We start from the raw sequence: 12726 nt of genomic DNA, 5'->3' as shown, positions 1-12726 counted from the left end.
CATTTATATATATATATATATATATATATGAAGCTTGTGTGATAGCTGCACATCTGTAAGCCCTGTAATACATAATTACATTTTTCATCCATGGTCAAATAGGAGAAATGTATTGATTTTGAAAATGCAGAATGGCTTTCAGTCATGTGAAAACTGGTGTATTTACAAATACTTCTAGCTGGCAATAGGCCACATGTGTTGCAGGCTTCTTCATGCAAACACTGCAAAAATATTTCTGTTCCACATTCTAATCGCGAGATGGTGAGACAATACTCAAGTGCCAAAAGTCATGGGATAGCAGTATGTAAATTTATTTTTAAGTGGTGCCACCGTCCCTTGACGGCTTTGGAATACCCAGAGCAGTATCAGTTGTGAGGTGTTCTCTCATGAGTCAGGTTGAACACCGGCCAGTCTGCTCATGGCAAGCCGACGTGAATTATCAGAGTTTGAACAGGGCATAATAGTGGGTGCCAGGCAGATGGGACATTCTATTTGCGCTCACTCAACATTCCTCGATCCATGGTGTCACGTGTGTACCGGGAATACCTTGTGGAAGGCATTTCCACCCACTGTGGACAGTGCAGTGGCCAACCCTGGGTGCTTAATGATCATGACCAGCGGCGTCTAGCTAGAATTGTCCGTGGTAATAGACAGGTGACACTGGCTGAAATCACATCCACATTCAATGCAGGAGGTACCAGACGCATATCCAGCAGGTCAGTGCAGCGTTCTTTAGCTTCCATGGAATATGGGGCAGAAGACCAACCAGAGTGCCTCTGTTAACACCAAGACACTGGACATATCACCTCACCCGGGCTTGTGACGTTGCTAATTGGACCCTGGAGGATTGGTAACGTGGCGTGGTCCGATGAGTCATGGTACCAGTTGTTTTGGGCAGATGGTAAGGTTCAGGTGTGGTGCAGATCCCATGAGGCCATGGACCCAAGTTGTCAACGAGGCACCATGCAGGCTGGTGGTGGTTCCATACTGGTGTGGGGTGTGTTCACGTGGCATGAGTTGGGTCCGCTCATCCACCTAAACACGTCATTGACCGGTGACCGCTACGTTACACTGCTTGATGACCATTTGCAGCTCTTCATGGACTTCATGTACCCCCACAATGATGGGATATTCCAGCAGGACAATGCACCATGTCATCGGGCTGGAGTTGTCCAGAATTGGTTCAAGGAGCATTCTGGAGAGTTCCGACGTGAACCCAATCGAACTTTATGGGACGTGGTGGAGAGGTCCATTTGCACCCAAAATCCTGCACCTACAAATACCAGGGAGCTGTGGGCGGCTATCCAGACGGCATGGCTCAACATCTCTCCAGAGGTCTTCCATCCACTTGTGGAATCGATGCCACGTCAAGTTGCTGCATTTCGCCAGGCTAGTGGGGGTCCTACATGATACTAGGTACCTATCCCATGACTTTTGGCACTTCAATATCAGACTGAAGTGTATCAACTTCTGGGATGTGATATATTACATCATACTGTAAGTAATAGAAGTAAGTAAAGCTATCCCTGTAACAGGCCATGAAGGCCCATAGGGTTGTGAGACGTTGAGGGTCCCACATTATCTAGACAATTGGGTCAAAGATGGTGGTAAGGTTGTCAGCCTTAAGTGCTTGCTGCGCTTTATTCTCCAGGAAAATTATTTGATTAATTCCTGGTACTCATTTCTGTTAGAGGCTAAGTCAACCCCAGGGCCGTACTGCAGTTGGAAGGACTAGGTCAACTGAAAAAAATCCAATGACCTCATCACGATTTGAACCCACAACCTTCTGGCTTGTAACATAGCCCCTCAACCAGCTATGCTACCGTGTGCCCCCTACATCATACTGTACCTATCTTAAAGTTGCAATATCTGTTGTCCACAACAGCCAGCCCTGAATTTTTCGTATGCAAGTTGTGAAAAGGTAAAACCTGCTTATTGTCACCCGAAAGCTAAACAAACCCACTAAATAGATTCTAATATTATTGTATCCTGTAACAAACAATTTGGTAAAGTGATTTAACTTTTCATTCTATAAATTTACTAAGTCATTCTTCAGTACATAAAGTTATCATATACAACTCAGCTCCACCATTGCTTTGTAAGCTGTAGTGTAAATACTCAATGCATTACAATGCTCCATTCAACTGAAGATAAAAAGTTGTTTTTGACACACAATAATCGCTTCCTTTATAGTTTCACACAGTTGCATTTATCACTCCATCGGACTTGCTTGCTTCTTGTCAAAAAAGTCTATTTCTACACACTACCAATATACACTCAAATACACAAATGAGGTTATATCTACTTTCATCTTTGGGTGAATGAACATTTATGTTCACGATTTAAGTTCAAGGGCACTGTCACTTGACTCTATTCCCTCACTCAAGAGATGTTTATTGTCTTCAATTTCTTTCAGTTTTTGTTGAGGTTTTATAACTGTGAAATACTTATGGACTCTCAAACCAAGTAAAACACAACCGTATAGTGTAGCACCGACACATGCTAGTACAACTCCCTTATGCAATCTGTCAAATATTTGGTTTCTCGTTCGGCGTTTGATAATCATGGTGGTACTACCTTCACACACAATTTGATATTATGTAATGATAAGAGTTACGTAGGGTTCAACCACAAAAGTGCACCACAGTAACGCTGCAGTTCGTGACTAACATACCTCGGAACAGCACGGGATAGTACGGGGTTACGGAAAACTAGGCCGACGTAGGCAGCGCAGTTGATTGAGGAATTATGCAACAGGCTGGAAGGTCGTGGGTTCCATTCCCGATGAGATTATTGGATTTTTCAATTGATCTAATGCTTTGGGCCGCATTATGGCCCTTGTATCGACTCAGCATCGGTCAGAAATAGGAGAAATGAGGACCTGGATCTTCCTGGTGTTACGAACCGGAGACGCATGAGAACATCCGTAAACCCATTGTCTACAAAATGTGGAGGCCTCGACGTCTCACAATCATATACGCCTACATGGGCCTCCACGGCCTATTACTGGGATAGTTTTACTTTTTTTACGTTAAGGTGAAATGTCTGAATAAAAAAAAAGTCCCAGACTTTTGACCCTCTTCTGCTCATGAATTGTCAAATGAAATAAACTAATTCTGTCAATTCCAGTAAAAGTACAGAAGCGAATCTCGTGCTCGGAATATATAATTCGACTGAATTAATCTACTTCGTTTTAAAAGTGTTAGTTAGTAAATGTTATAAATCGTCGATTTATTCGATTATTTTTAGTCCACTCCTGCCAATCACTAGCACATACCTTGTTAGTCATTATCTTACCAATTCAATTAGATCCCGGCTATGAATGTTTATTTGTAATATATAATGATCAACGAATATATATTGAATTAAATTTATTCTGTAATAATTTCGCATATTTGTCGATTCTCTTCAGTTGATATGTACTTTTGTATAACGTAGTTGTTCAATATGGTGTCTTTTTCGAGGGAGTAGTTTGACGAAGTTACGTTGTTTGAATGTAGTTCTTCAGAGTTTTGGAAACTTCTGTCAGTTTTACGGGTTTAATAGTAACGATGACATCGAGAAGGTATGTTTCAGTCAACCACAATGCATATATATATATTGCTTTCATTTTGTGGGGTGAACATTAAGCAAGTGTTTTTGTAGCAGATGTCAGATGGTTTTTTGACACATTATGAAATCACAGTTGGTGGGCTAGCCCTTGATCCTAGCTTTCTTATTTCCATTAAACTACCGTTAGCACAGAAACTTTTTGGTGCACTGTATATGATGATAATGCATCAAAGTTGTAGCTTTATTCATATTTCTAGTTGTGGGTATTCATTACAAATGCAGGTAAATATTTTTTCTGAGTGGTTTATTTCTGGATTTCCCTGGTTCCCCCGGTGGGAGTTATCTTGTCTCTTGTATGGGGCTAACTCATGGCATAACTCCAAGGTGGAGCGGATTTGGGTGAGCAGTGACATTCAAACTTTCATCACCTACTTTTTCTCACTCTACAATCATGCACACAGCAAAATACTGGGATGAATATCTTTATTGTAATATTGAGTATTATTGCTGCAATGAGTGAGTAGATGGTTGCAGTGGACTGAAGTGACATATTTTATCTTTCATGTTCAAGGGACTGAATGTTTTAATGTCAGTCTGTATGGGTTTGGTTCAATCACACATTTAATTCTTTTATTTCCTATGTCGTAAAATGACATTGAGATTCACGAAGCCTCAGTTCTCCCTGATATTCTGCTATTGAAAATAATTTGTAGGAGATTTCAGTATTTGCTTAAAGGGTAGGTTCATTAAGTGTAATTGAGGAACATGCAATTAGATTAAACTTAAGTACACAGAAATCCAATCTAAAATTATGACCTTGCATTGTTTCCAAATGAAATATAAAGGCTACAAACAAAGTAAGGCTGTCATCTCCAGAAGAAACAGTTATTTAGTTCTCGTTTATTTTGCAAGTTCCATGAACTTTTCAGGTTAGAATTCGAGAATAACATTAACCCCTTAAAGGACTTAGAACACCATGTGATAAGCTGTTCTCATCTTTTCTAATCATTTGAGTAAAAATTTATCTTATTTCACAAATTTTTACCATACCTTTATGATTCGATAGTGGGGGGTGGAGTCAAGCTGGGTCCACTCGGCATGGCGGCCACTGATTGGCCTATTGTAGCCTGCCCTGGGTGACTATGATGATGGAGAATTTTATGGAATGAAGATTGGCAGGGGAAACCAAAGTACTTGGAGAAAACCTGCCCTGGTGCCACTTTGTCCATCACAAAACCCACTTGACCAGACCCGGGATTGAACCTGGGCTGCCGTGGTGGGAAGCCAGCGACTAACTGCTTGAGCTATGGTGTGGCCAATTCCTTTATGATAACTGTTGGACATTATTAAGTGATTTTGAATTCTGATGTTAAGCTTTTCTTATTAATTGTTAAGAGGAAGAGGAAGAACATTAACTGTTTGAAGTTATATGGTGAACTGTGGAGTTATGGTGTGATAAAGGCAACCTCTGCCTGTTTCAGGGGTAGACACTTTGAATGTTGTATGTGGGCTGTCTCTTCTGACTTAGCCTTTTGTGGTTTTCCACATTTTCTTCAGAGGCACCACCATAATGCAACACATATTACCATTCTTTAATCATCACATTTCATTTGATGTAACATAACCCGTGCACTTCATGCATGATTGTAAACAAACAAAAAAATCTAAATGAAGGTGTCAGCAGACTACCTTTGTCTCATAAAGGGAAACTGGCAATGTGAACACAGTTTTGGCGTTGGGGGGTTAGAGTATATTCCACTGCAATGTTTATATAGTACCATTTTCTTGTTGTCAGATTTGAAGTTCCCACAGTGGAGATTCTGAAGATTACTGTACACACATTCTGTTTTCATTTTCATTTTGAGTGTAATCAGAAACAATACATCAGCTGTCTGTAGATTTCAAGAAAGTCTATGATTGAGTTATGAGGGAAGTATTGTACAATACTCCTATGGAGTTTGGGATATAGATACTTTTTTTTACTGCTAGTGTGGTGGGACTACTTTCTTTTTTACTGCTAGTGGGGTGGGACTAAGTCCCTTGTACTGCGGCCACTTCTGGCCTATTGTACCAGCCCCAGATGATAGGTGAGGGTGATTGTGAAACAATTGGTGGAATGAAGATTGGCAGGGGAAACCGAAGTACTCGGAGAAAACCTGCCCTAGCGCCACTTTGTCCATCACAAATCCCACTTGACCAGAACAAGATAATCGAACCCAGGCTGCCGCAGTGGGAAGCCAGCGACTAACTGCTTGAGCTATCGTGCGACCTTGGGATAAAGATAAACATTTGTTGAATGGTTTTCCTATCGAGAATGGTCTAAAAAGGGAGATGCTTTATCACTACTTCTTTTCAACTTTGCTTTAGAATATGCCATTAGGAAGGTTCAGGAAGGCAGGTGGGAGTCAAATGAAATGGGACACATCAGCTGCTGGTCTATGCTGATGATGTGAATAGACTGGAAGATTACATATTTACCATAAAGAAATATATGTGTGTGCGAGAGAGAGGTTCTGTTTACCCTGTCAAACACAGCAAAAACAAAGACAAAGTAACTCAGTCACATTCCACTGTGGTTGCATTCCTAAAAGACCATAAAGAAAGACAGAGGAAACTAAGTATGTGTTACTGTCTCGTCACTAGAATGCAGGGCAATTTCTTTGTAATCTGCCATAGTGTTCATGTCAGTGCATTAGTGACTGTGTTGAGTGACAGTCAGTGTGATAGAATTGGAAAATGGGAAACTTGGCCGATTTTGAAAGAGGGCAGATCGTTAATGCGCGTTTAGCTGGAGCATCTATGACAAAAACTGCCACATTAATAGGTGTATCAAGAGTGACGGTTTCTATGGTTATGTCTGCATACATGAATCATGGGAAGACATCATCAGCGAAGAGGAACAGTGGGCGAAAATCAGCACTGACAGAAAGAGATCGTTGTACATTGAGAAGGGTTGTTTTGAAAAATCACAGAACTACTGCAGCACACGTGAACTGCAGCAGAACTGAATATTCTTCTAGAAGACTCTGTTTCCACAAAAACTGTTTGATGTGAGATTCACAAATCCAGTATACATGGTAGGCTAAACCTCTGATTACTGAAAGTAATGCTCAGATGTGTAAACGATGGTGTCACGACCATAAAACCTGGACATGAGACACCTGAAAACGTGTGTGTAGTATGGCCATATGAGTCGTCCTTTACACTGTTCCCTACATCAGGAAGAGTTTATGTTTGGAGAACAGCCAAGGAAGCCTACAATCTGGAATGCCTGGTTCCAACAGTGAAACATGGGGGAGGTTCTGTGATGGTTTAGGCAGTAATATGGTACCAATATTCTGTTGTTCCCATTTTTACCCTTCATGGCTGAAATACTGCAAGGGAAGTGCTTGAACAGGTTGGGTTATCAGGTGCATCCTGTGATTCAGATGTTATTTCTGAACATCGATGCAGTTTTACGAAAAAGAAAAAAACAGTGTCCCCATTCACACAGCTGGAACAGTTCAGTCATGGGTTGAAGAGTGTGAAGGTGAAATTCAACATCTTCCATGGCCTACACAGTCCACAGATTTGAACCTCATCGAACCACTCTGGTCAGTTTTGAAGACTAGAGTGAGGAACAGATTCCCACATGCTCCATCCCTAAGGCAACTTGAAGACCTTCATGAAGAATGGTATAAAATTCCGCAATAGACTATTCTAAATTTGTATGAGTCCATTCCAAGAAGGTGGTCCAGCACCATGTTAATAAATGTGTACCGTATCTGAAGTGTTTCCATTACTTTGTTCAACTCTTGTATATTATCTACCTATAGCACTACAGCCCTTTGTTGCATGTTGGCTGCATTTTCAGTTTCTTAATCCTACAAACAGTCGGTAGGACTGCTTGGACGGGGATCAGCCCGTCACAAGGCCGCTACCTGCACACAGAACAACACAAACACAGAATAAACGCACACACAGATATCCATGCTTTGAGTGGGTTTCGAACCCACGATCCCAGCGTTCGAGCGAACGAAGACAGTTCATGCCTAAGACTATGTCCACATTAGCGAGTCGAGGTTCGAGCCAAGCTTCGAACCGAGCCGAGTCGCGAGCACAAGTTATAAGTTTCCATGCGGTTCGCAGTTATGTTCGCAGACTATGGACGTGTTTAATGCTGGCTACAGGGTTCGGCTCGAAGCTCGGCTCGCTTATGTGGACACAGCCTTATACCGCGTGGCCACTGTAATCGGGCCTGTATATAATCACACACGCACACACATACGCACGCACGCACACACACACACAAATCGTTATGTTGCTACTCGAGACTGTGATAACAGTGCGCCGAAAGAGTGCAGAACGCACTGGTTGCAGGCTGTCGCCTACCATTTCTGCTGTTAGTCTCCCTCTCGTCATTTCATGAACAGTCCTGGGTTCGGATAAGTTCTTTAAGCTTGTCTTTAATATTAAAAAGTATGACTGGACAGTGAGTACACGAAGTGGAGGACCCTGTTATTTGTAAAATTCCATAAGCGTTTTCAGCTAATTTAAATTTTTACCGAATGGGAACATTTACGGAGGTGTATACAGTTTTTGTTTTATACAGCTTACTAGCCTTACATATAACTCGCTAGCCTTTCAGGCCAATAATATATTAGTGTGGTGCGTGTCGTTCGGATCCTAATGTCATTCATATCCCTGGAAGTAAAAACCTTTGTTTTGATCGAATTAGCAAGAACTGTGAAATCACACTATAAAGTTAAGCTTGCAGTCGTAATAAGCAGGCTCGGCCACACCTTAGCAGGCCATATGGACGTTTCATTTTGGTCATGATGTGAATATCGATCACAGCACCCGTTAAAATGTTTGCCCACTTTCTGCACAAAATTATCAGATTGTTTACATCTACATTCCTTTAAAGACGATGTGCTTTAACAGTTGAATCAATTGACGTAATCGTGGAATTTGAAGAGTATTAAGAATATATTTGTTTGAGATATGAGTTTCTCACGGCGGCGACTATGGAGAGCGCTAAGGCCGTGCCATAGCTCAAGCGGCTAGTCGCTGGCTTCCCACCGCGGCGGCCCGGGTTCGATCTCAGGCCTGGTGAAGTGGGATTTGTGGTGGACAAAGTGGCGCTGGGGCAGGTTTTCTCCGAGTACTTCGGTTTCCCCTGCCAATCTTGATTCCACCAATTGCTCCACAATCACCCTCACCTATCATCTGGGGCTGGTACACTAGGCCAGAAGTGGCCGCAGTACAAGGGACTTAGTCTCACCCCACTAGTAATAAGAAAAACTGGAGAGCGTTATTTTCTGGAATGTGACGCCGTGTAGTCTGCTAGAAGTATATCGATCTTTGCTTAAGATTTCTACTCCGGCCTATGTTCGTATTACTTTTCCACGCTCAGCTTGCTCTCCTTGCCGCTTGATTGTTCGGCCTACTCTTTCACCCTGAAAATGGAGGCATTTAGTTCCTCCGAAACGTTGTGCTTTTACCAGACTACACAGCATGACATACCAGAAGCTAGTACTCATAATTATATTTCTTTTCATTTAACATAATACTTATATTAAAGTATTTTAACAGTAGCTTTGTCTGCTACAGGTGAACTCTGATCATCTTGCCATTGCTCATTTGAAGATAAATTATTAGTGCATTTGGCAAAGCAGTGTGAACTAAGATAGGAACCAACCCAGAGAACTGCAGATTATCAGCAGCCAGTGCCTGTCATTTAGTTTGCAGCCGCAGTTACGTGGCGGCACTGTGTAGTTATTTTTACACCATAAAATATGAATCAGACCTGGCAAAGCATTAACAGATTAAGTGTATCATTAGCATTTTCTAATGGACGGTAGAGGCAAGTGCCTATGTATTTCCACCCTCTAGTTATCGGTATGATGTATTTATTTGATAAGGAAAAATGACAGGCTTATAGTATCGTCATCTTTTTATGTTCTGTATCCACGAGATGAAACTAAGTTTTATATGACATTATATGAGTGTTACGTCATCGGAAAAGCCATCTGGACTTTGTGCTTAATTTAGCACCATCAGTTATACGAATATGAAGTTCTTATTTGGAAGTAGCACTAACATTATTTAATACACGACACTAACAATTTTATGTTTACATTCTCCCTTAAAAACGCGTGTTTTGTTGTGATAATTTTTGTGTCTGCTGATCTACTGAAATCTTTTTATACCTTACTGTCGATTAGTTACAGCCTCACGTGCAACACTGTGTTATGGAAAAATTATTAACTTTAAAAGTTTCGAATTCCATCACTACATGTTTCGACCAATGTGGTCATAATCAGTTGTTAAAATTTTTGACGAGGAAAGAACTGTTTTCTGTTGTTGCTTATGTTTTTATGTACTTTAGATGCGCATGTGTTTTTGAGTTGGTGGGTTGTGTTCTCTCTTGTGTTTTGTGCTGCGTGTCTTGTTCTCGAATACCGACAGCTTATTAATTCTGTATTCACCTTCCAAGCAGGAGAGTTACCCCTAATCGTATGTTCTTGGGCTTCATGTTGAATACATTTTCATCTACGTTCCATGTCTTGAAGCTGATTCCTGTATCCACAACCTAAGGAGGTGGCAAGTCAGCGATGAGAATAATTTTAACTACTAATATTCTCGTTTCGATATCTTTACTTGATTTTGTCTTTGCAGATATCATTAATGGAATACAAAGTCAGAATCGTATGGATCTCACAACATTTGTGCCAATATAAACTTCAGCAGTCGATAAGTTTCATTAAAATATAAAATAGATGTGTTATGTCTAAAATCACTCTGCAAGACACTGAGAATGATCTACAAACGAGAATGGCATATATCTTATGAGCAATGTGGAAGAAGAACTGAATGGGTTTAGTTGGCATTAATTGAGAGACACATGGCCATGGAAGTTTGAAAGTTCCGATTTTTCACGTTGGTCCGTCTTTGTACATTATTGGTAGATAACGACGCTTTCTGCGTGGAGACTTTCTGCGGCGGATGGTAGGATGATAAATAACTGATAAATTGGGAATATTTGTAAGGAAATTGTCGTGACCTAATCGAGACACTATACCGGCATTTACTTGGGCAGACTGAGGAAAACCACGAAACACCCCCATCAAGATAACCGGTGTCCCCGGTCGAGATTCAAATCGAGCATCTGCCGAATACAAGACCAGAGCTTTACCTCGAGGCCAACCTTTTCGGTGTTCGGTTTGGGTTTTCATGGATTTGAATAAGTTGTAACATGTGTGTATATATATATATAATGTCTAATTAAAAATAAAGCTATCCCTGTCACAGGCCGTGGAGGCCCATAGGGTTGTGAGATGTTGAGGTTCCCACATTTTTCTAGACAATCGGCTCATAGATGGCGGTAAGGTTATCAGCCTTACGCGCCGGCCGCCTTTTATCCCCAAGAATATTCATGGTACTCATTTCTGACCCCAGGGCTATAGTGCGGCTGGAAGGATTAGGTAAACTGAAAAAATTCAATGACCTCATCGGGATTCGATGCCGCCACCTTCCGGCTTGTAGCATAGTACCGCAACCAACTACGCTACCGCATGCCCCCGTATAATGTGTATGATGTACATAATACAAGCGGATCCTAAAGTATTGTCGGGTTTTCCGTGGCCTATAATTTTCAAACCGTAACATGCAGGAAAGGCACGCACGTTGAAGTTGTTTAACATTCTACAATATTGATTCTATAGAAAATAAAACTTTTTGAGTTACACTTTCACATTCCCTAAGCAGTTTGTTTTGTTTTTTTCCGGTTTGGAAATTATGGGCCACGAAAACCCCGACAATAATTTAGAATCACGTTTTATATTTGGCTGNATATATATCCGAAAGAAAACTGATGCACCAGGCCGTTAGCTTGGTATGACCCCCTCCCCTTGCAGTTAGTTTCTCCCACATTTCTCGTGGCCGCCATGTTTCTATTTTATATCGAAATAATTACCTTAACGGAAGTTGATAGTTGAATATTTCCGAAAATCTCTTAACTCTAAAGACCCTATATGAAGAGGTGGTAGTTTCGCAAGTTCTCACGGTCGCCATATTGCTGTTGCTATTAATAGGGAATTATAAAGTGCAAGCCTCTGGGTGCATGCTTATCAGGTCTAATAGCAATGTATCGGTTGGTCCAAAAGACATTACGGGACGGACCCCTTAGGCCTACAAGTGGACGAACACTCCGACGTGATACCAGATGCCTATTTTCCTTATCACAGTCTTTAGCAAAGTAGACTAAAAGAGACTGTAACAAAAGTTGGACTGCTCTCTGTTCGTGTTATGGATGGTAGGAACTAAAAGGCACGGACGTGGGATAATCTCTTCGTATGCCGTTCATACAGGTTTTTATGAAATCGAATGATTGTTTCAGAAGTCCAGAGTGTGTTGTTATGCACACTTGTGTTCGGGAGGTTGTCGGTACACTATCTATCCTGAATGATGGTTTTCACTGGTTTCCTCAGTCCTCGAGGTGAATGCCGAGAGAGTTCTTTGATTAGGCTAATGACCTCTTGCTTCCAGATCCTTTACAATTCATTACTCACCAGTCGTCATATCTTTCGACGTTGTATGATCCAGATGCTGACAGCATCATAAAATAATTCATACATTATTGTATTTAAGCATCCTGTTGCATGCATGTAAACAATGAAACCACGTTAGTCCTTAGAATTTTCACTTTTTACAACAATGCACGTGAAATGTATGACATATTCAATGTAGGTAACAGTTTTGGCGAATTTCAAGTGACTGATGATGGCCGGTTGGGGCCGAAACATGTTGTAAGAAGTGAAAATTCTGAGGAATAAAGTGGTTGCATTGTTGACGGAACTGTAATATAAATATTATATATAACCCATACATGTCTTTCGTCGAGTGTATCGGAGAGGAACCAGACCGGAAGTACAGCTCGCTGCGCGTCCAAACCCCATGAAGCGCAGGCAGCGGAATTCTAAAGTGCAGAATTTGAGGACTTTTGAGAACAAAGTGCTAAATGCAGTATTCGTCTTCATAGCGGCGAACTAACAAGGAATTTCACTGCGAATGAATCAAAAAGGTTGAGGCGGGTGGGGCATGTAGGAGACAAAGGGGAAAGAATCGTACGTATTGTGGTCTTCTCTCGCACTTGTGCCATACTCAGAAGATCGAGCAAAGTGACTCAAGCGG

At 41.3% G+C, this 12726-nt stretch overlaps 1 protein-coding gene across 2 annotated transcripts in view; it reads left to right on the top strand.

Moving 5' to 3' along the window:
- The first annotated feature begins 3447 nt into the window (after window positions 1-3447).
- LOC111867734 (tyrosine-protein phosphatase non-receptor type 11) overlaps window positions 3448-12726 on the top strand; it is an 87056-nt gene continuing 77777 nt past the window's right edge. For both annotated transcript variants that reach the window (XM_023857835.2, XM_023857834.2), the window contains exon 1: window positions 3448-3565. In XM_023857835.2, coding sequence (XP_023713603.1) covers window positions 3552-3565 — 14 coding nt within the window. In that variant the 5' untranslated portion in view covers window positions 3448-3551. The remainder of the gene's footprint in view (window positions 3566-12726) is intronic.

The sequence above is a fragment of the Cryptotermes secundus genome, unplaced genomic scaffold (genome assembly GCF_002891405.2).
Source record: "Cryptotermes secundus unplaced genomic scaffold, Csec_1.0 scaffold80, whole genome shotgun sequence".
Taxonomy (NCBI): domain Eukaryota; kingdom Metazoa; phylum Arthropoda; class Insecta; order Blattodea; family Kalotermitidae; genus Cryptotermes; species Cryptotermes secundus.
This window is presented reverse-complemented; position numbering and strand designations above follow the sequence as displayed.